This window comes from Myxine glutinosa, chromosome 1 (genome assembly GCF_964187855.1).
Source record: "Myxine glutinosa chromosome 1, kmMyxGlut1.1, whole genome shotgun sequence".
NCBI classification, from domain to species: Eukaryota; Metazoa; Chordata; class Myxini; order Myxiniformes; family Myxinidae; genus Myxine; species Myxine glutinosa.
The window spans coordinates 389858350-389881121 of record NC_136261.1 but is presented as its reverse complement, the minus strand read 5'-3'; the positions used below and the strand labels follow the sequence as shown (position 1 = coordinate 389881121).

The window sequence follows — 22772 nt, the reverse complement described above, 5'->3', positions numbered from 1 at the left end:
CCTAAGAGCAGGAGGGTGCAGTGTTATGGATATGAGAATTGTGTTTTTTATTGTTGTTGTAAGATATCACCCTCCTTCCTCCATTTGTTGTGTATAAAGGTCAAATGTCATTCCCGTAGTTATTCCATATACCACACGTAGCCAATCATAGATTTCCTCCTTGTTCAGAATTTATCTCCTTATTATGTGTATTCGATTAAGGCTTTGTCTTCCATTAATTAACACTCCATTGCACCGAATTCAAACAAGGTAGATTCCCTTCACATTCCCCTTTTGTCATGCCAACTGCATTGGGCGGTTTTCTGCATTCCGCTGCTGCTGTGGGGTTGTGGTTTTTCGCGGCAAGACTCCATTAGCCACGAGGTCATCTCGGAGCCGAAGGTGGGAGGAGTCGGCCCAGCGCCGGGAACAAGGCGTGGCCTTGCCAACGCCTCCTCTAAGGGCGGGATCGGTGAGCCCTAGAGGACAAATCTGGGCCGAGGTGAGGTCACCGATGGGCGTGTCCTGGAGGCCGGCGGCTTGATCGCCCGAGGCGTTATATAAGCGCGTGCGAAAGCTTTCAAAAAGAGAGCAAGTTGAATACCCAGGGAGTCCTGAGAGTTGCGTCAGAGAAATGGTAGAGAGACAGCAAGCCTTTGAGAGAGAGAGAGAGAACCCGTCACGCAAGGCCCCCACGGCAGATGCCGCACACCACAGCAGCTTGAACCGACGGCGCTTGGGAACCACCGCAGTTTTGGACCACGGCAGCTTTGAGCAGTGACGGCAGTTGCAGCTTCAAAGGAATCGCCATACGAGAGACGGTTGAGGAGAGCCGGCGGCTGCCCAACTCGAGCCGCGATCATCCCAACCACCCGGACCCTTCCCGCCATTCGTTCCTGCCATCATCCCCCGTGTAAGTCTGATTGTTCGTCCGTCTTCTGTGTTGTCCTGGGGTTTAAGTAAGACTGTTGACAGGTAAGCTAGAGTTTCACTGTGTCCTTCTGGTCCGTTCCTCTTTCTGCATTATTTTATTATCCTTCCTTCTTCCTTGGTTTCTTTCATGGTGTAAATAGTAGTAATAAATAATAGTCGTATTTCCAACCTTTTGCCTTCGTCTTCCTCTTCTTCACATCCGTCGTCTTTGTCTTTTCCCCATTGAAAACCTGTGGCACGATTTGGCCAGCGTTCAAGGATCGGGTCTAGTATCTGTTAATAGTTCGTGCCACGGTTGCTAAAACCGCTCGGCAATTAACATCTGTCCGCGGTACGAACGGGGCTGTGCACCTACATTTCCGTGGGTAGCTGTGCAGTGTCAGGGACCACGTCGGTCAGTTATAGAAGAGGGGATTAATCCCCCCTCTAAGGGGGAACAGAGGCCGACGTTGGGTTCCGCAACAATATATATATATATGTTTCTATTGCTTCAAGAAATATTACTATATATTATTTTGTGTGCTCCTTCAATGCACTATTATATATGTTTCTACTGATTCGAGAAGTATTACTAAATATAATTGTGTGCTCCTTCCGTGCACTTTTAAAAGTGTATCTATTGATTCGAGAAGTATTACTCTATTTAATTTTGTGTGCTCCTTCCAGGCACTATTATGGATGTTTCTATTGCTTCGAGAAGTATTACTATTTATAATTTTGTATGCTCCTTCCGTGTACTATTGTATATGTTTGTATTGATCTGAAAATTATTACTATATATAATTTTGTGTGCTCCTTCCATGCACTATTTATAATTTTGTGTGCTCCTTCCATGCACTATTATGTTTGTTTTTATTGCTTCGAGAAGTATTGCTATATTAAATTTTGTGTGCTCCTTCCATGTCCATCGCGCTCTATTCCTGAAGGGGTTCCTGATTCCTGCAGTGGTACCGACAAAGACTCAGACACTGTAAATAGCAGTGATTTGGACAAAAAAAGACATCCAGTGTGAGGGTTAAGTTTGACCTTCAAGATGTCGGATAAAAGGCACGTGACCTTGGGACGTCATGTGGAAAACCTCTGTTTGACCCCAGGTTGTTAACGTACGCCATGTGAGAGAGTACACTATATGTCTCGTGAGCATCATGCGAAGTTAACTGGCAATTTTTAAATTCATGCACACACAGGTCCTTAGTGCTGGCTTTCAACATTTTGGGAGGTGCTGCTATGCCTCTGATGCAGTACCCAAAGCAAGATCATGGTGCAAAATTGGAATTTGGACATGGTAACAAAACACAATCACCTATCCTTTTAAAAGATATCATGGGATTTTTTTAACATCCACCAGCGAATGCCTTGTAGGAAGGACAGGGAGTATAATAGCCAATCATCCCTTCAGAAGGGGGAAACAAACTTCCATGAAGAACCAGGATAACAGATCAAGATCAGGCTGCCAATCAAACATAGACTATAGGCAGCTCTAAGGTGAGTGTGCAACCTCTGAGCTAGAGGGTCATCCCATAGGATGTGCGAGTTCATGCTGAGGTGTCGACACAGTGAAGACTTCCTGAGCATTGCCTTTTCCTGCATCTGCATCGTCTTACTATCCGGCTATTGAAGGCGACAGCCTCACCAACAGGATTCAGCTTGAGAAGCTTTTACAAACATGCCAAGGGCTTACATTTCACAATGGCATGCATCGTTAGAAACGACAATGAAATCCAACACGGCCAATATTTTGTCCCATGTGACCCTCTCTCTGAAACAGTGCGCAGGATAGAAGAATGCGTTACCGCTCGAGTATCAGGATGTGTTGGGCCAAGCTCCGGCAGGACGCACTCGAAGTTGAACCAAGTGAGTGCTTTCACTGCAATCCGTTAGGCCAAAAAAATAAATAAAAAAAGAGGTTGTAAGAACATGCAGTGTTAAATGTAAAGGAAAGCAATTTCTCACAGTACATTTGAGTTGTTTTGGTTGTTAGTTTTGTTATGTTAACTTCAAACAATTGAGAATACTTATGACGAGATGACCGGTCATACCCAGTGCAGAACACTAGTCCAGCCTTCCATGGTGATGCACTGGTACACGGTGAGCATGGCGAAGCCAAAGTTGTCGAAGTTGGTGATGCCTTCATTGGGTCCGACCCAACCGGGTCGGCACTCCGTCCTGTTCCACTGGCAATGCCGACCCGCTTTAGAGCAGGGATCCGGATCGTCTTCCACAGTTATATCTACAACAACGTGGTTATCACTCCATCATTAACGGGGACATATTTCGCCGTTCATTAAATTTGATGTTCCTTTTAAAATGGTCCATAAGACCTATCTTTTGTGTACTTCCTACGTCCAAAAGCTTTGGAATTTCAAATTTCTGAAACTTTCAAAATTTCAAATTTCTCCAAAAATCTCGAATCATTTGTTCATCTCCACTCATTCATTTCACTTTTTCCCCACCTGTGGAACCAACTTCCACACGCTCTTCAATCTCATTCTTCCCTCAAAGTCTTCAAGACAGTTGTTCACCACCACCTCATATCATCCCCCATTCAAAACCATGAACTTTTCTACCCTCGTCAACTCCTCCTCCACCATTTCACCCACAAAAGCTTCCTTCCAAATTTCCAGTTTTTCCTCCGTGAGAATTTTGCTTCTGTATCCATTATGTCCACCCCATGCATGCCACCTCACCTGTCCCTGTTTCCTTCCCACACCCATTGTTTGTCCAAGATTCCCTCTGGTTTATCCTTCTCTGCTGTTGGCATTTCCCCCCTATCTCTTCTGTTGCTTTTGTTCTGTTGCGTCCTGATCCGTACAGTGTTCTAGCTCTTCCATGAGCCTCGACATTGCATAAAAAAATAACAACAATAATGATAAGGCCTGCCATCGACTGGAATTTCGAACACAATGCAATCCAAGGTGAACAAAAATAAGGTAGATAGAAAGGTGGTGCAAATCGAACACACGCACAGGATTCCCGCTTACAGGGCACATTCATCTATCTATAATTCCAGTAATCTCTGTGTGTATGTTTGTTTGTACGTTTGTTTGTTTGTTTGTATGTCTGTGACCGCTGTTTCTCGACAACTACCGGTCCGATATACTTGAAACTTGCCAGGTATATTGCTGGGGACCCGAGGATGTGCCTTTTCAAGGTTTTAAATTAATCGCAGAAGTAGTTACCGAGCTATGTCCAAAAAACGATTCAACCAATCAGAGAGCAGCGAGCTATCACGTGTGCCGAACGTGGCGAACACACTCTGCCTCGGATGGCACATTTGAGAACGTATTCATTTATTTCACGTTGGCAAACTATGTTGCCGCTATGTTGGCGTTAAACTATGTTTTAAAACTAATTAAAACCATTTCATGTAAATAGAGGGGGGGGGGGATTGTCACTGTACTCGCAAGCCGTTCGCCGTTCGCTTTGGCGTTGCGAATGGACCAAAACATTTCATGAACCAAACCATTTCATGTAAAGCGTTCGCCGTTCACTTTGGCGTTGCGAATGAACCAAAACATTTCATGAACCAAACCATTTCATGTAAATAGAGGGGGGGATATAATTTTAGATATAGATATAGTACGGGCATGCCCTAGTTGTAATGAAATTCCAAGACAACAATGGAATGTTTTTGGAAAACGAAATTTTTATGAACAAATGTCACCATATTTTATTACCTCGGCCACCAAAGGTGGATCGAGGTTGTTTTCACCACTGTCTGCCTGTTTTTTTTGTGAACAGGATATCTCAAAACGTTGTGGACGGATTCGGACAAAAGTTGCTGGAGGTTGGGTATTTGACAAGGACAAAATGATTACATTTTGGTGAAGATCCGGATCCGTATATTGGGATTTTAAAAAGTGATTCTTCATTGAGAGATAGGGCCAAAAACTATATATAGCAAGATATTTTAAAAAGGTTGTGGACAGATTTGGACGAAAGGTTGTGGACAGGTTGGGTATGTGACAAGGTCGAAATGATTAGATTTTGGTGAAGATCTGGATCAGGACACTAGTATTTTAAAAAGTTATTCTTCATTGAGAGATAGGGCCAAAAACTATTATATAGCAAGTTATTTCACAAAGTTGTGGACAGATTTGGACGAAATGTTGTGGACAGGTTGAGTATGTGACAAGGTCGAAATAATTAGATTTTGGTGAAGATCTCGATCAGGACACCAGTATTTTTAAAAGTTATTCTTCATTGAGAGATAGGGCCAAAAACTATTATATGGCAAGTTATTTTAAAAAAAGTTGTGGACAGATTTGGCCAAAACTTGGTGGACATGTTGGGTGTGTGAGAAGGAAGAATTGATACAATTTTGGTGAAGATCCAAATCCAGATCAGATAATTTTTTAAGTGATTCTTCACAATTGAGTGATAGGACTAAAACAATATATAGCATGATATTTCAAAAATTTGTGGACGATTTATGACAAAACGAGGTGGATGAGTTGGTTGGGTGACAAGAACAAGCCAATTCAATTTTGGGCCAGGTCCGGATACAGATCCGGCCTATCGGTGGGATACAAAACGTAAACCGTTCAGCCTGGTCGAGGCATGCGCTCAACCGAGTGATGTTCTAGTGAAATGTAATCAAGTGAAGCTCTATTTGGCCGTTTGGGTGAGGTGGGGTGGGAAGGGGCATTCCTTCGTGCTTGTTTGGTCCAGTCGGAACTGCAGGTCAAAGAGTTTAAAGGTGATAGGTCGTCCATGGTACCCTTAAAGAAAGCGGCTGCAATGTAACACTGTGGGGGAGATAGTGAGGAACTCTCACCTGTACCAGTGTAATAACAAGTCCTGTGCAGTTTGCCTCGAAAGAGCTCCAGACCGATGATGGCGTAAATTATGACCACAAATAAAACGAGGAGGCCGATGTGCAGCAAAGGTATCATGGCCTTGAAGATGGAGTTGATTACAACTTGTAGGCCTGGCAAGCATGGAGAGGGGACAGGAAGCAGGGTGGGTGGGAAAGCGAGGTGGGAAGTAGAAAAACAAAGGGAGAAAGGAAGAGGTAGGAGACCCCGTAGGTGTAAGTACAGAAGAACGAATTGTTCGTACAGACCCCTTCCACATGGCATTATCATCATCATTATCATGGCATTTGAAGCACAATCACTCAGGCAGATTGTGCTTCAAAACCTCTCACGATGTTTCTGAAGAAATGGAGGTGAGGATGAGTTTTGTAACACTGTTTTTGTACACAATTACGAGATGAATAAAGTGCCTTTTACAGTTGAGCAGCAAGTTGAAAATAATCAGCAACATCGCAGGTAAGCAAACAAGGTCTTCAAGCTAAGGCTCAAGCTTTGACACCTCCTCCTTTTTCTATCACTTTACCATTGTGCTATCTTCCATCCTCCCTTCTCGCCAAAAGCCATGTAAGTATGTTAGTAAGGTTACAAGAAAAAAATGGCCAAGCCTTAAAGCAGAGGAAATGTTCTACGACAGGACATGACACGAAAACATTCCACAACAGGACATGGAGGGGAGACATTCCTCAAGCATTTCGCACTGGCCAGATGGGCTGAACAGCCTTTTGCTGTGTTTCATTAACTGGACAGCTGTGTAATGAGAACCAGGACAGAAATATGCGAGTCCACAACTGGACAGAGCATGGAATTGTTCCTCAACAGGACATGGTATGGAGATGCTCCACAACTGCAGCACGTGGTATGAAAATACAAGATACAACGTGGAAACGAACCCACAATGGGACAAGGGACATGGTACAGACATGATCCATGAAGGGACGTACCCTAACCTAGTTATGCTACATTTTGTGCTGTTCAACCAAAATGTCAGACTGAGATGATACCCAGTTGATGGTGTTAGTGGAGTGTCTCCAACAGATCCACTTGGTGGGGTTTTATTTTGGAGACAACTTGTAAACTAAAGGATTGCAATAGGAGATTGTTGATGGTTCCCGATATAGCCAACTCGTAATATTAGCCAATTGGTAGCACTTGCAATTCTGCCTCCCTTGGGGAACCATAGTAATTAAATAAAATTAAATAATGCAAAAGTTAAACAACTGAAAATTGAAAAATAGTTCAATAAATGAAAATTTAAATATAAAAATTTCACAATTTAAAAAAATTGAGATTTAAATAATTGAAGATTGAAAAGAAATTGAAAAATGAAATAATAAAAAAATTAAATAATTGAATAATTAAATAATTGGAGATTGGGAAAAAAAATTATTGAAAATTAAATAATTGCAAATTAGTTAAGGGGAAAATAACTAATTGAAAATTAAAAAAAAAAAAAAACTAAAACTTTTAAATAAAATATATTTTTAAACAATGGAAAATTAATCTTCGAAAATGGGGATACCACAGACACCAAGACTAAACACAATGCCTCCTTTTGGGAACCATAATAATGAAATATTAAATAATGCAAAAGTGAAACAACTGAAAAATGAAAAATATTTAAATAATTGAAAATGAAAATATAAAAATTTTGGGGAAAAAATTGGAAATTAAATAATTGAAGATTGTAAAAAATATTGAAAAAATAAATAATTAGTAAATTGAATAATTGGAAAATTTAATGATTGAAAATTGGTTGAGGGGACAATAACTAATTGAAGATTCTAAAAATGAAATAACTAAAAAAACATTTTTTAAATAACTTTTTTTTAATGCACAATTGAAATTTTGAAAGTCTTACTTGAAAGTCGATGGTATAAAGAATTCCAGATGTCATAAGTGACATCATAAGTGACATAGGCAATCAGGACGCAGCACAATTACCTGCACAGCCATGGCTTTGGTAAATAAAACGAGATTAATTTGCTGCTTCGATTGTACTTTTAAAAGTTAACGATGTCAAGTGAGCAATTCTAGAATGATATTATCTCGTAACTTTGGACTTTTAGTATCAATTTAGGGCAAACATTTTCAGTTTGTCGGTTGGTGTTCCCATTGGAGCATAATTATATGAATCCGCCGACATCCACTATTCCTATTCCTAATCTTTTGTATTCTCACTGACTGTCCTCTCCAGTCCACCTGCACTCTTTTCCATATTTACTTTGTTTGTCGGCTTTGTCGTTCTCTGCTCACATCCCCTTTATTACCTCCGCCACCAAAGGTGGATGGAGGTTGTTTTCACCATGTCTGTCTGTTTGTCTGTGAACAAGATATCTCAAAAAGTTGGGGACGGATTCGGACGAAATTTGGCAGAGAGGTAGTGTATGTGACAATGACGAAATGATTAGATTTTGGTGAAGATCCGGATCCGGATTCGACTACTAGAATTTTTAAAATGATTCTTCAACATTGATGATGTCGAGTCTCCTCGGGAAATGATGGCATTGCCTTTCTATGGCTGGTACAGTATGGCCACTCCTCTCCATCAAACCAGTTATCTGGTTCTCATTTTGCCGACATCGGACGGATGACAAGTTGAGTCAACCCCACCTGGCGTTAATTCAACGGGATTCCGACCTTAGGATCCCAAGCCCACCACCCTAACCATTAGGCCAACACCAAGTCAACATTGGGAGATAGGGCCAAAAACGATATATGGCAGGATATCTCAAAATGTTATGGACTGATTCGGACGAAACTTCGTGGAGAGGTTGGGTGTGTTACAAGGACGAAGGGATTCGATTTTGCTGAAGATATGACTATGGATTCGGATATGGGAATTTTTTAAGTGATTGTTCACCATTGAGAGATCGGGGGAAAAGCGATATATAGCAGAATATCTCAAAGTTGTGGACGGATTTGGACGAAACTTGGTGGATCAGTTGTGTGTGTGACAAGGACAAATCGATTCGATTTTGGTGAAGATCTGAATATGGATTCGGATACGAGAATTATTTATTTTTTTGCGATTCTTCACCAGTGAGAGATTGGGTGAAAAGCGATATATAACAGGATATTTAAAAAAGTTATTGACGAGTTATGACTAAACTTGGACGAGTTGATTAGGTGATGAGAAAAAGTCGATTAGATTTTGGTTCAGGTCCGAATCCAGATCCGGCCTATCAGTGGGATACAAAACCTAAAGTGTTCACCAGGCGGAGGTATATGCACTCTACCGAGTGCTGTTCTGGTCTACTTATCACTTTCTGCTCCCCTGTCCTGCAATTTTCTTCCCGAACACACCAAAGTTATTGTCATTAAGATAGGTACTCTTCGATTAACACAGCTTTCACCTTATGATTCCAATGAAATATTACCAATTAAAGGACCTTTTGGGAACCATTAACATGGAGTTTGTAGAAGATATGTTAATTAAATTACCCTTTTATGATCACTCACAAATGTATTTTGTATGCAATTTAAAATAAATAAATAAACAAGAAGACGTCAAGCATAGCACGATACTTGCAAAATCCCCCCCCCCCCCAATATTTTTCCATTGATACAGAAAATTGTCCATTTCATGAAGATTAAAATTTACGATCTTGATCAAAGCTCGGGTCAACAGGATGAAAAGTGATTTTAGAAGTTTGACCTTGAATTGACCTTTGACGTTTTGATCTCATAAATAGGTGGTCTCCCAATTCAGTGAGGCAATACACAAATGCTGTTCTATTTTCAAGTCAATCGGATGAAAATTGATGGGTTTTCAGATGAAAATTGATGGGTTTTCAGATGAAAATTGATGGGGTTTCAGATGAAAATTGATGGGTTTTCAGATGAAAATTGATGGGTTTTCAGATGAAAATTGATGGGGTTTCAGATGAAAATTGATGGGTTTTCAGATGTAAATTGATGGGTTTTCAGATGAAAATTGATGATTTTGGAAGTTTGACCTCGAGTTGACTTTGACCTTTTGACCTCAAAAATAGTATGTTTCCCAATTTAGTGACGATATGCAAATGCTGTTCAATTGTCAAGTCAATCGGTTGAGAATTGAAGGCTTTTTAGATGAAAATTGATGACTTTTAAAATTTGACCTTGAGTTGACCTTTTGACCTCAAAATAGTTTATTTCCCAATTTATTGACTCAATATACAAATGTTATTCAATTTTCAAGTCAATCAGATTTAAAATGGCGATTTTAGAAATTTGACCTCCAAATGACCTTTGACCTTTGACCTTAACATCAATAGGCTTCTCAATTGGGACGACCTAGACAGCTTGGTGAAGTTTCGTGACGATCGGTTTAGAATTGTGACCTGTAGGCCAGTGACAAACAAACAAACAGACAGACAGACAGACAGACAAACAGAACCACAAACGCAACCGACCAATATACTTGATAAATCTTCGATTTTGCAAGTAATAAAAACACATTGGACCCAGTTCAGGGGAAAACAAGAAGACGACACGAAGACAACAAGCACGCAAAGCAATGCTGAAAATGTGCTCACTCTGAGATGCTACATGCGCCGTACAGGTCCAAGTGCCGATGCCTAGTAATGTAAGTATCACTACTTACTTTGCACACCTGTGATTAGCCGAAGAGGCCTGAGTACTCGGAAGGCCCTCAGGGCCTTGACGTCAAAGCCCACACCCTTAAGGCCTCCACTCTCTGGTGTGCTCGTGAACTGCTCCAGACACACGCTCAGAATCCTGCAGTGCGCGCAGGGAGTATGGTGAGTGGCATGGCCTCCATGAACAGAAGCCTTTCACAAAGGAGTCTCCCAGGCCTCATTTTTACTCTAACTAACAATAATGCACTTTTTGGGAATAATGCGCACATTAAGTCATCACCTTCCCTCACTGGAATTTCACCAACAATCTAAAACGGAAAAATCTCACCATTGTCAGTCATATTAAAATGGTGTCCCACAGAATGTTCACTTCATAGTCGAACAGGAAATAATGATTGTTTACAACAGCAACAAGAAAGAGCTTGTGTGGTGTTTATGAACTGCTATGTTTGTTTGGTTCATTGACGACGTAGATTTATGTTCAATCTAATATGGCTGCCGAACCACGAAACCGATGACATCATCAATTTAATTCTCCCGTATCATTTTTGTGCAGATCATGGTGAAGAAATTTCAAACTGATTGGATCAAGCATTCTACTCATTTAATAATCATGATGTCATAATGAAGGCACTGATGACATCATCATGAATATATGTTGTTCCTTATGCCATGTGCCATGTTTCAATTGTTTGAATTTTGAAACAATGAGCCATGTTTCAATTTTTTCCAAGGAGTGGTTTCAGAGATATAGAGGTGCAAAGTTTTCCAAGATGGCGCCTGTACCACGTGACGTATGACATCATAATTATCATTTTAAAAATTCTACAGGAATCTTATGGGTCTTATGGTGAAAATTTCTTGGCAATCGGACCAAATAGGACCAAATCTGACCAAAAGCATACTCACATTCTGTGTCGACAGACAAACAAACAAATGAAAAATAACTCATAGAGCGACACTTGGCAAAACAGAACAAAGTAGAATGGCACTCAGTAGAGCATCCTTTTGACCTCAAAAATAATTAGTGGTTGAATTCAGTTGGCTGATATGAAAATCGTCTTCAAAGTTAATCTGATGAAAATTGACAATTTTAGAAATTTGACCTATGTTGACCTCAAAAATAGTTGGGGGTTGCCAATTCAGTGACTCGATATGCAAATCGTCTTAAAATTTTAAGTTAATCGGATGAAAATTAACAATTTTAGAAATTTAGCCTATGTTGACCTTTTGGCACAAGTTGACCTCAAAAATATTTGGTGGTTGAATTCAGTTCGCTGATATGCAAATCCTATTCAGATTTCAAGTCAATCAGATGAAAATTGGGGATTTTAAGAATTTGAAAAAAGTGGTTGACCTTTGGCCGATGTTGACCTTGTGACCTATGTTGACCTGAAAAATAGTTATTCTTTGAATTCAGTGAACTGATATGTAAATCCCATTCTATTTTCAATTCAATCGGAAGAAAATTGAGGATTTTAGAAATTCGAAATTGTTGTTGACCTTTTGGCCGATGTTGACCTTTTGGCCTACGCTGATCTCAAAAATAGTTGGTGGTTGAATTCAATTAGCTGATGTGAAAATCGTATTCAAATTTCAAGTCAGTCGGATGAAAATTGAGGATTTAAATTTTTTGAAAAGTTTGACCTTTTGGCCTATGTTGATCTCAAAAATAGTTTGGCGGCTGAATTCATTTAGCTGATATGTAAATCCTATTCAAATTTCAAGTCAATCGGATGAAAATTGTGTATTTTATAAATTTGAAAAAAGTGGTTGACCATTGGCTTATGTTGACCTTTTGACCTCAAAAATATGTAGGATTTGTCGGACCACAAACTCTACCATTTCGTGTTCGGTTTAAAATTATTGTGACCTATAGGCAAGTATAAGTGAGCAGACAGACAAACAAACACACAAACACACTCACAAAGCGGAGTGATCAACATACTTGTCATAAATTTTTTTTTTTGCCAAGTAACAAACAAACAGACACAAATGCCTTGATGCATTAGACGCATCCAGAGGAGAGGGTAACTAGGGTGTTTATAGAACATGCTACCCTGCACAGTTACTTTAATTTTAATAAAATAATGATTTTAGCGATTGTTTAAAAAAAAAAAATGCCAAAGTTTCGTGCTATTGAAGTAGTCCAGAAGCATTCCTGAACATCATGCTTTTACACCACCCCAATGATCCTTTATTCAAATTAAAGTGCTGCAAAACTGGAGGTTCTTGTAAGTATGATGAAGGCGATGTGTTCTACAGTGCTCAAATACACAATTCAATTTAAATAAAGGTTTAAAAGTTAATAAATTACGGGTTTTCCCGCTTGTCATAAATAAAGTTTCTATGTCATAAATAAAGTAGGTGTCAGCCTATGGCTCAGTGTCCCGATGTCCCTGCTCTCAAATGTTGTGTTTGTGTGCTTCCCCTTCTCTCCCCATATTGTACACCGCTTCCCTAATTATATAGCTCCCCTTATTGTGTACAGACATACTTTGTGTGTCTGTTTTGATTTTTTTTATGTGATAAATGTTAGCTCCTCCACGAGCCTCGATCCCGTATACAAAAAAAAAGAAAAAAAAGTATATTACACCACCCTGTATAACATGTTACATAGGTTATTCGTGGCTGTTATTTATGTCCTTCTTAACGCCCTTAAAAACCTTACGTTTTCTATTTGGAATGATTTTCCATTTTTTTGTTTGACTGCTCAGTAGGCAGAATAAAAATATTATCTCACTCCTCTCTGCAAATGTGCATTTGGAATGAATTATAAGCAAGGTTATATTAAAATGCAAGACTTGTCTTAATATTCATGTGCCGATCCGTGTTCAAAATATAACATTCGATTAAAAAAAAAAAAACCTAAATATAACATTCGATTTCAATAAGTTTTTCTCGATCACAAACTTACGATTATAAACTGATAAGACAGGCAGACGGACAAACGGACATGAACCAAATTTCTTAACCGCATTTTTTGCTTTACGTGCGCAGGGTAATAATAATCACAGTGAGGTAAAAATACATCTAGCAGGGGATCAAATAAAAAACTGATTGGGTTCAAATCTATGATAATAAAAGGCAGTGTGTGCGTGTGTGTGTGTGTGTGTGTGTGTGTGTGTGTGTGTGTGTGTGTGTCCTCCATAACTCCAAAACCATGAAAACTAGCGACCCCCAAACTTTGCATGCATACTTAGCGACCTCCATGGGATTGCATGAATGGAAACTGTGTGTTTGGGTGTGTTAAAACCAAAAAAAAACACATAAAATAACCAAAAAAATGTACATAACCAAAAACCCCAAAAAGCCTTACCAAAATGGCAGTCCACCATCTTGGCCAGCCCACTGTCACATCTCTGGGTTCTTAGGCCACCATTATGTTTCGGCCTATTCAAACGTGCCTTGGAAACACGATCTACTCTCATGAAATAATTAAAGCATACAATCAAAATCTGGATTCGGATTTGAGGATAGGATCCAGTACACTAAATAAGTAAAGAAATCTCAAGTGTAATCTGACAAAATTTAACACATTAGCGTTTCTTGCAACTAAGTGCGTATATTTTACTCAGCTTTCAGCAAGGCTGTCCTTCCTCCTTCTTCACATTTCCTCAAGTATCAAACATAACTTTTTCTACTGTTCCAACAATTATATTGAGTGAAGAAAATATTAAGGAATGTGCCCAAAGTGTAACTTTGTTGAATAAAATGAAAATAATTAATCAGCGGAAATAGAGAACAACTAAAATAATTAACCAGCAGGATCGACAGCAAGTCCTTCGCAGTCACACCTGTGTACTCCGTGGGCAAATCTCTGAGTAAGGAAGGAAAGATAAATCAAATTAAATTTTTATTCCTTTAAATTCATTCCTTTAAAAAGTAGAAAGTACACCAATGGATGAACAAATGCCTCTTTAAAGGTAAACCTTTGGCGTTTCAGGTTTTTCGTGTTAATGAACATTAGATGGATGCTGTGCTTTACTGCAACGCTACTTTGAACAGGCCGCGGTGCCTCAATCCACTCACAAGCGCTCATATGGGAGAGTGTGTGCATGTGTGTGTGTGTGTGTGTGTGTGTGTGTGTGTGTGTGTGTGTGTGTGTGTGTGTGTGTGTGTGTGTGTTATAGCGGGACTTGCTCCCGGCCTGCTCCATTTGCTCCTGGCCCTAGAACCTCACCAGTCCAATTGTTTTTTTTATGAGTGAATAAAATGTTTTTGTTCAGTTTCTCTTCATACAAACAAAAACAGCTGTCTGGACATGGTCCAAACTTGACAATCTGTTCTATTCTTGCTAAACTTGCATGATATGAGGGAGCGATCAAGGAAAACTGTGGAGTGAATCATTAGAGTAAGTGGTGTGTGAGTCGCGTAATGTTCCATGTGCGTTAACAATATAAATAAGGTTGTGAGCTGTTCCGAGTGAGTGAATGGTGTAAAAAGGCCATGAGATGTTCTGTGTGAGTGAAATGAAATTAATTTCCAAGATGTAAGGAGGGCCATGAGTTCCATGTGAGTGAATGGTGTAAGGAGGGCTGTGAGATATTCTGTGTGAGTGAACAGTGTAAGGAGAGGTGTGAGTTGTTCTGAGTGATTGAATGGTGTAAGGAGGGCAGTGAGTGCCGTGTGAGTGAACGGCATAAGGTGGGCTGTGAGTTCCGTGTGAGTGAATGGCATAAGGAGTGCTGTGAGTTGTTCCATGTGAGTGAATTGTGTAAGGTCTGTGAGTTGTTTCGAGTGAGTGAACAGTGTAAGGAGGACCCTCTCCCCCTCGCCTTCATGTTTTCCCCCTTCTCTCCCCCTCCCCCTACCCTATCAACCCCCATTCCTCTCCTCCCCTCACCTTCCTGTTCTCCTTATCCCCTTCCTCCCCTCCCCATCCATTCCCCTCTCCCCCCCCCCCTCCCTCACTTCCCCTCTCCCCTCTACTCTTCCCCTCACCTCTGCTCCCCCTACCCTTCTTTTCCCCATAACCTCTCCTTCCTCTCCCCCTCCCTATCTTCCCCCTCCTCTCCCCATCATCCTCCCCCTTCCTATCTCCCCGATCCCATCCCCCTGCCTTCTCCGCTACCCTGAAATCCCCAATCCCCTTCCATTCCTCAGCCTCCCCTCAGCATCTTCGGTTAATTTTCATGAGCAACGTTCAGGCTTTAAATAATTTCACAGAGCGACAGTTAGTGATGTCGCCTTACACTGCCGTGCTACGTTTGCGTTTCTGCTCTGCTATAAACTATTCGTCTTGAAATCCAATACCAAACAGGCCTTGAGAGTTTGGCATTCCACGATGAACTGCTTGGCATTCCAAGATCAGCATAAAGTTACCACGAAACAAAGTCTCAAGTCTCATCGCCCTTTTGTAAATCAACTTTAAGATCAGGATTTAAAGAACAGAGCAAAAAACTTGCAGATACTAACAATAGTTATACAATAATGATAATAATAGCATTATCACAAGCAGATCATATATCATTCAGCATACCAACAACTTTACAGAAAGAAAATCCAGTTTATCTGTATTTCAAGCACAAGACATCCCACTTACCGAAGATTATTGAGTTTGCATTGAAAATTAAAAAAGGGAAAGGTTCCTGGAGAAGATGAAATTGTTAATAACTTTGAAGAACTCTGAGTTGGTATGAAGGAAGAAAAGAGGAAATAAGATGGACCTGAAGAATTACAGTCCAATATCGGAAAATTATTCATAAATCTATAATAATGGAGGAAGTGTATGTATGTATGTATGTATGTATGTATGTATGCCCACTCTATACCAAATGGTTGGACAGCTGGCGTGACTCCACCTACAACTGTAACCTGAAGAAAAAAAAACATACGTCCGCCATTTTGGTACCGTACAGTACATCTTCGGACATGTCACATTCAAATCGCCATACCCTCCCTATAAGTTTTTCCATTCAGTGTAAAACAACCTAAAACAACTCCAATCGAAAGGTTGGAGCCGATAGGTGTCATGGGGCCTGTGAAGGTGACAGTACTTGTAGGCCTCAGGCTTCAGGCCTCTGGTGGCAGCCTATGGCTCAGTGCGTGCAATTTGAATTATCCGAGCTATGTATACCCGATGTATTTATTATCCATGCACATAAGCAGTGCGAATGTTTTTGCTTCATGTAAGTAACCCGAGTTATTTTTTTATTTTTTTGGGCAGCGATCGAGGCAACAGTGTGCTGCATATACACCGCCCAATTAAAGTGATGTGTCAGAAGACCAGGGTAGCAAACAGATTTTAAAAACAGATAGGCCAACTCAAAAATGGATCATATTTAAACAATATATCCGCTTCTGGAAAATTAAGACAATGCAAGTTAACCTTTGAAATTTACGAAGCCTTCTACAGAGTCTGGAAACAACTGTTGCCATATGAACTCTACATGACCTAAATCCCAACTTCAGATAGATAAGCATATTAAAGAAAGTGTATAAGGGTGGAACAGTGGCCTTGGACCTGCACCACAGTCATGGAGGCACCAAAATTGAAGGAGGCGTCAGACAAGGTGACAAAATCTACCTGAAAATGTTACCTGCATGCCTAGAACAAACGTTCCAACAGATAAATCGTGGAAAGAAAGGAACGAATGTAGATGGAGAAGGACACACCACCCAGCCCCCGGAAACTCCCTTTGGGCCCAATTTTTTTTAACGCCATGAACAAACTTTGGTACATCATTTGTGTTGAAGGTTGTGGTCAAGTTACATCGAAAGAGTGTGTATAGTTTCTCAGAAGAAAGCAAATACCTGTTTTGGTAAGGTCAAACCTGGATCCACTCTGACCCCCAGAAGACCCCCGTAGACCCCGATTTTTAAATGCCGTGAACAAACATTAGTCACAACATAACAAGTATAATTTGTGCCAAGTTTGGTCACAATCCCATCAGCGGTTTCAGAGAAGAAGTTGCAAGTCTTTACGGACCGACGGACTGAAGGACGGATGACGCGCCATTGCATAAGCTCCCCGGAACTACTCCAGGTGAGCTATAAATGAACTATATTGAAGACAAAAATCATGTTCAGCCGCTCTGCAAGAAAGCAAGTACAGTACTTTAAATTGGTCATCACAAAATTGAAGAAACCAGTGACTACATGTACTTGTAGGCAAATTCACTAAAATGAGTACAGATCACTTTGAAAAAGCGAAGGAAAGTACAGAACTAAATTTGAAGACATATTGGACGCAACCAAACAACTGCGATCGAATGGGGCCGGACACATAACAGGAAGTACGGACAACTGATGGGTGACAAGGAATTCACACTTGCGACCTAAAGAAGCACGTAGAAGACGAAGACAGAAGATTTGATGGAGAGACAAAATATGAGAATTCATTGGAGGGTAATGACCCCAAATTGCAGGAAAACGGAAAGGAATGGACCATGTTGAGGGAGGCCTTGATCCTGCAGTTTACTGTAATTTCATACTCACTTCCTTATTATCCAATTCATGCCGCCTGGCACGTGGAGCTTCATTTGAACTTTCGCCACTTTCGTCGGTCTTCGGTCCACCCCGGTTTCCTTCTCGACAATATGTTGCCAGGTCTCTCATTGCCTTCCAACACTTCTCTTCCGATTAGGTTAACAGCATATTGCTCTTTCTGGTATATCTTGATCCTCCATGTGTGAGATATGACCAATTCACCTCCACCTCCTAATTTTGATCTCTCCTATGATGCTTTTCCTCCCTGTTAACCATTTAACCTCTTTCTTACTCGCCATGTCAGGCCAGAAGATTCTCAAGATTTTCTTATGACTGCTGAAGATGAAAGACTCCGGCTTCCATGTTATTTCTTTGGGGATTTCCCAAGATTCACATCCAAATAGGAGGACTGACTTTACATTGCTCTCAAAGATCCCAGGTTCGTTTCAGTGTTATATACTTCTTTGATTTTACAAATTACCTTGAGTGCCATGAATGCACCCTGCCTCTTTACAGAAATGTGTAATTACTATATTCATATTGTAATTTGTAATTTTGGAAATGTGGAATTCACCCATGCCATATTCCATGACTTTGAGGATATCAATACTCATGCCATATTCTAGGATCTTTAGGATATCAATACACCAACTTTTATTGAAATTTTCGGCTTTATACTAATTAGTTCCGGGTTTTACTATAATTGAGCCTTGTGTTCATGGCCTACTTAAGGGAAAATGGGAGTGGAAGGAGAGAGGAGAGGACAGAAGATAATGTGTGGGGAATTGTAAAGTTTCCCCCCAACCTTGAAGGAGTGAGTGGTCCTGCACCAATAAAACCCGGCACCGATGTTCATCCTTTCCCAAGTTTTTTTTTTTTTTTTTTGTATACTGAATCGAGGCTCGTGAAAGAGCTAACATTTACTTCACAAACAAATCAACCAGACAAACAAAATATATAAAAAGAGGGAGCGGAAAACAAGATGGGGAGAGAAGGGGAAGCACACAAACACAACATTTGAGAGCAGGGAGATGTGTGGAAGGGAGAGGGCTTGGGGGGAGGAGGCGTGGGAAGGGAGGGGGGGGGGGTTGGAGAAGTATAAAACACAAGGACACCAAGGACCTCCAGGACAGAAGTTGGTATTTCAAAAAAGTGGAATTAGGGGGAAATTAGCGGGGGTAGAAAAGATCAAGGTTTTGGATGGGGGAAAATAAGAGATGGTGGTGAACAGCTGTTTTAAAGACCTGGAGGGTGGAGTGGGATTGAAGAGAGTGAGGGAGTTTGTTTCAGAGGCGGGAGAAAAGAGGAATGAAGGAGTGAAGGTGAGCAGAGAGTCTTGATTTTGGCAGTTTGACCATAAGATGGTTGCAGGCAGATCTTGTGCAACCTGTAGGAATATTTGCGGGACAGAGCCCAGAGAGAGCTGGGGGGGCAAGGCCAGAGAGGAGTCAGTAGAAGACGGAAAGACCACCAACCTGCCTGTGGTGAGTGAGTGAGAGGCCCTTGGATCTAGCTTCATCGCGGGAGATTCCAATGATTCTGAATGCTTTGGTTTCAACAGCGTGAAGACGAGCTAGGTGTGAGGCAGGAGCACCAGCCCAGAGGGGAAAGCAGTATTCCTTTGAGCTGCGGATTAAAGCCTTGTATGTGGTGAGGAGCTCAGGTGTGCCAAGGAAGGACTTCGCACGACGGAGGATGCCCAGTCGGCGACTGGCTTTGGAGGCCAGATTTGAAATGCGGTTTTCCCAGGAAAGATCATGGCAGATAGTGAGACCCAAAAGCTTGAGTGACAGAACTTCTTGGAGAGGATTATTCAGAAAGTGGATGGGAGGGTTGTCCAGTCGGTCTTTTCAGAGAGACATCGTAAGAGTGTGAGATTTGTCAGGATTGAAAGACATGTTCCACTTGTTTGCCCAGTCTGTGATTTTGTCCAGGTCTGCAGAGAGTGAGGAGGCTGCAGACTGCCGATCTGAGGGATGAAGAATGGAGCGACAGAGAGTAGAGTCATCAGAAAAGAGATACAGAGGATTTTCAAGAGAGTCAGCGAGATCATTGATGAAGACCAGAAAAAGCACAGGGCCCAGAACACTGCCTTGTGGAACTCCAGCCTGAACAGGAAGAGGAGATGAGAGAAACCCATTCAGGGCCACACGTTGACTACGACTAGAGAGGAAGTCCGCCAGCCATGCGTGGAGATTTCCATGGATACCAAAAGAGGAGAGTTTGGTGAGCAGAGCGGGGTGCCAGACCGTATCGAAGGCACGTGATATGTCAAGGGAGACTGCTCTAATTTCCTGTTTGGCATTGAGGACCTCCATCCATTGTTGAGAAAGCAGAAGCAGCATGTCCAGAGTAGAGTGTCCAGGTCTGAAACCAAATTGATGATCAGAGATCAAGCCATTGGAGAAGAGGAAAGATTTCATATCTGAAGCAATGATGGAATCCATGACTTTGCTGATAATTGGGAGAAGGCTGATTGGTCTGTAATTGCTGGGATCTGTTTTTACACCTTTTTTGTGCAAAGCAGTGATGTTGGCAGATTACCAAGCAGATGGAAGATGACCTTGAGCAAAAGAGAGGGTGAAGAGAACAGAGAGAGGGAGTGAAAGAGCGGAAGAACAGGATTTTAGGACCCGTGGGCTGATGCCGTCAGGTCCAGTTGCAGAATCCGAGTCGAGAGTTGACACCCTCGTTTGTGACTAGGTTTCCACCCAGTCATACATTCTTCCTGGAAGTGGGTGTTCAGTTTTCCGATGCCTTTGGAATAGAAGTCGTGTTTTTGGCTCCGGTAATTTTTGAAGTAATTTAAACCTTTTCCCTCTCTCCCTCCGGTATTGTTCCACCAAATGGTGTTCAACCGTGCATCTGGACCTCAGGTTCGCAATTACTCTCTCGAATCAATATGGGAATCACTGCCATTCCAAAACACCACCTCATTCCAAACAAACACTGATATAGCAAGTACCATGATGCTCTCGTCATGGATATACTGGCAGCTGACCCAAGGGATACAAGCATGACCATGCGGCCTACCCAATGGATTCAATGGTGACCATATATGAATGGGTAGTCTCACCAACACATAAAATCATGAGTGAATGGCCAAACAAATGTACACGAGCATCTCCAAGAGGTCTACTCAATTTACCAAAAGGTCTACTATACCCAATGTGATCATGTACGAGCACCTACCCCACAATGACGATGATAAAGTCCATGATGTTCCAGCCATTGCGGAGGTATGCGTGTTGGTGACACACCAGTCCATACGTGATGATCTTGAGCAAAGCCTCAATGATAAATATGATAAGGAAGACGTATTCAAGCTTTTCCTGTAGCGACACATGGAGGGGTGGGAGATCCAAGAAGTGCAAGATTAAGAGTTTTACAATTGAAAAAATTAAACATTGAAATGAACACATTTTACTGTTGGTTGTACATGATATACAACACAGGATGTGTGGAATCATTACCCTGCACTCACGAAGCGAAAACAGGGTAAGGCAATCGTCTGCGTCCGTGTGTGTGGCATGTGTCCATGCATGTCTGCATTTTTTAAAATTCATTTTCTCTGCAACCGTTGATCCCATTGACACGAAATTTTACCATAGGAGCACCTCTGCCGGTAGAGTTTTTAAATTCATAATTATGACGTCATAGGTCACGTGGTACGGACGCCATTTTGTAAAAACTTCACACCTCTATATCACCGAAACCGCTCAATGGACAAAATTGAAACTTGCCGCATTGTCAAGTACTCCCCATGGGGAATAAGATATGTTTATGAAGATATCATTGGTGCCTTCATTATGACATCATAATTTGACAAGTATAACGCTTGATCCGATCAGTATTAATTTATTTTTTCTTTGCAACTGTTGGTCCAAAGGACACGAAATTTTCACCATAGAAGCGCCTCCTCCTATTGAATATTTAAATGATAATTATGACGTCATAGGTCACGTGGTACAGGTGCCATCTTGGAAAAAAACCGAAAAACGTTGCACCTCTATAGCTCCGAAACTGCTCCATGGAAAAAATAGAAACGTGGCTCATTGGAAAGAACTCCCCATGGGGAATAGGTGTTCTACCAATGACGTCATTAGTGCCGTAATTATGACGTAGTAATTTGACAGGGACAATGCTTAGTCTAATCAATTTGAAATTTCTTGAGCATGATCCAAGCAACAAATATATTGAGAATATAAATTTATGATGTCATCGCACACGTGGTCTGGCAGCCATATTGGATAAAAAAAAACAACTTCAAACACAGAAGAGTTGGCTCACACCAAGTTGACTGCGCAGGGTAAGTATTCCATGAATACCATCTAGTTTTGTCATGTAATCACACCTGACAAGCTCGCACTTCCTGAAGCCTCACAAAGCAGTTATACACAAGGAACTTCGAGGCTTGACATTAACGGTTGTCTGACTATCCGGGATGGGCAATTTTGGCTGTCAGACAGGTGAACAACTCAATAAACCTGTGAAAAGGACAGGTCAATTTTACCACCCGGAAGTATAATAAACCTGACGTACCTTTTAACCTCGATGCTGTTTTCCTTGTAAAACCACCGTGGTTGGCAGCGACCAAGACTCCCCTTTTAGACCCAACCATCCCCAAGCACTGGCGAGAACTTCCAATAAATACGATGGCAACACTCCACACAGACACAGTACAAATAGTTGGACAGGTGCACTAGTTGACGGGACAGGTAAAATATAAAACAGGTTGGAAAGGAGTTAATGTTGAGCCCTTAACTTGAACGCAAGAGGTCATTTGGCTCATCAAGCCTGTGCTACACCAACACCACATATAAATTCAATCTCACAGTTTATAAGCTTAAATTAACTAGGGAGGGGGTATTGGGGTGGAGAAGGGGGTATTATTGGGTTGTATTTCCTTTTTCCGAGACCCTCTCAAAGACTTCTGGTTCCGGGTGTGACCACGTAGAACGTGAGGTAGTGCAATTCCTCCTCCTACATCATCAAGGTTACGTTTTCTGGACCTGATCAGTCATGTCTTGTT

At 41.2% G+C, this 22772-nt stretch overlaps 1 protein-coding gene across 2 annotated transcripts in view; it reads right to left on the bottom strand.

Annotated features, from left to right (window-relative positions):
* The window catches only part of LOC137416337 (voltage-dependent L-type calcium channel subunit alpha-1D-like), a 476095-nt gene that overhangs the window by 416258 nt on the left and 37065 nt on the right, over positions 1-22772 (bottom strand). For both annotated transcript variants that reach the window (XM_068101884.2, XM_068101890.2), the window contains exons 3-6: positions 20933-21072; positions 10324-10448; positions 5690-5842; positions 2952-3142 (exon numbers count right to left, since the gene is read on the bottom strand). In XM_068101884.2, coding sequence (XP_067957985.2) covers positions 2952-3142; positions 5690-5842; positions 10324-10448; positions 20933-21072 — 609 coding nt within the window. The remainder of the gene's footprint in view (positions 1-2951; positions 3143-5689; positions 5843-10323; positions 10449-20932; positions 21073-22772) is intronic.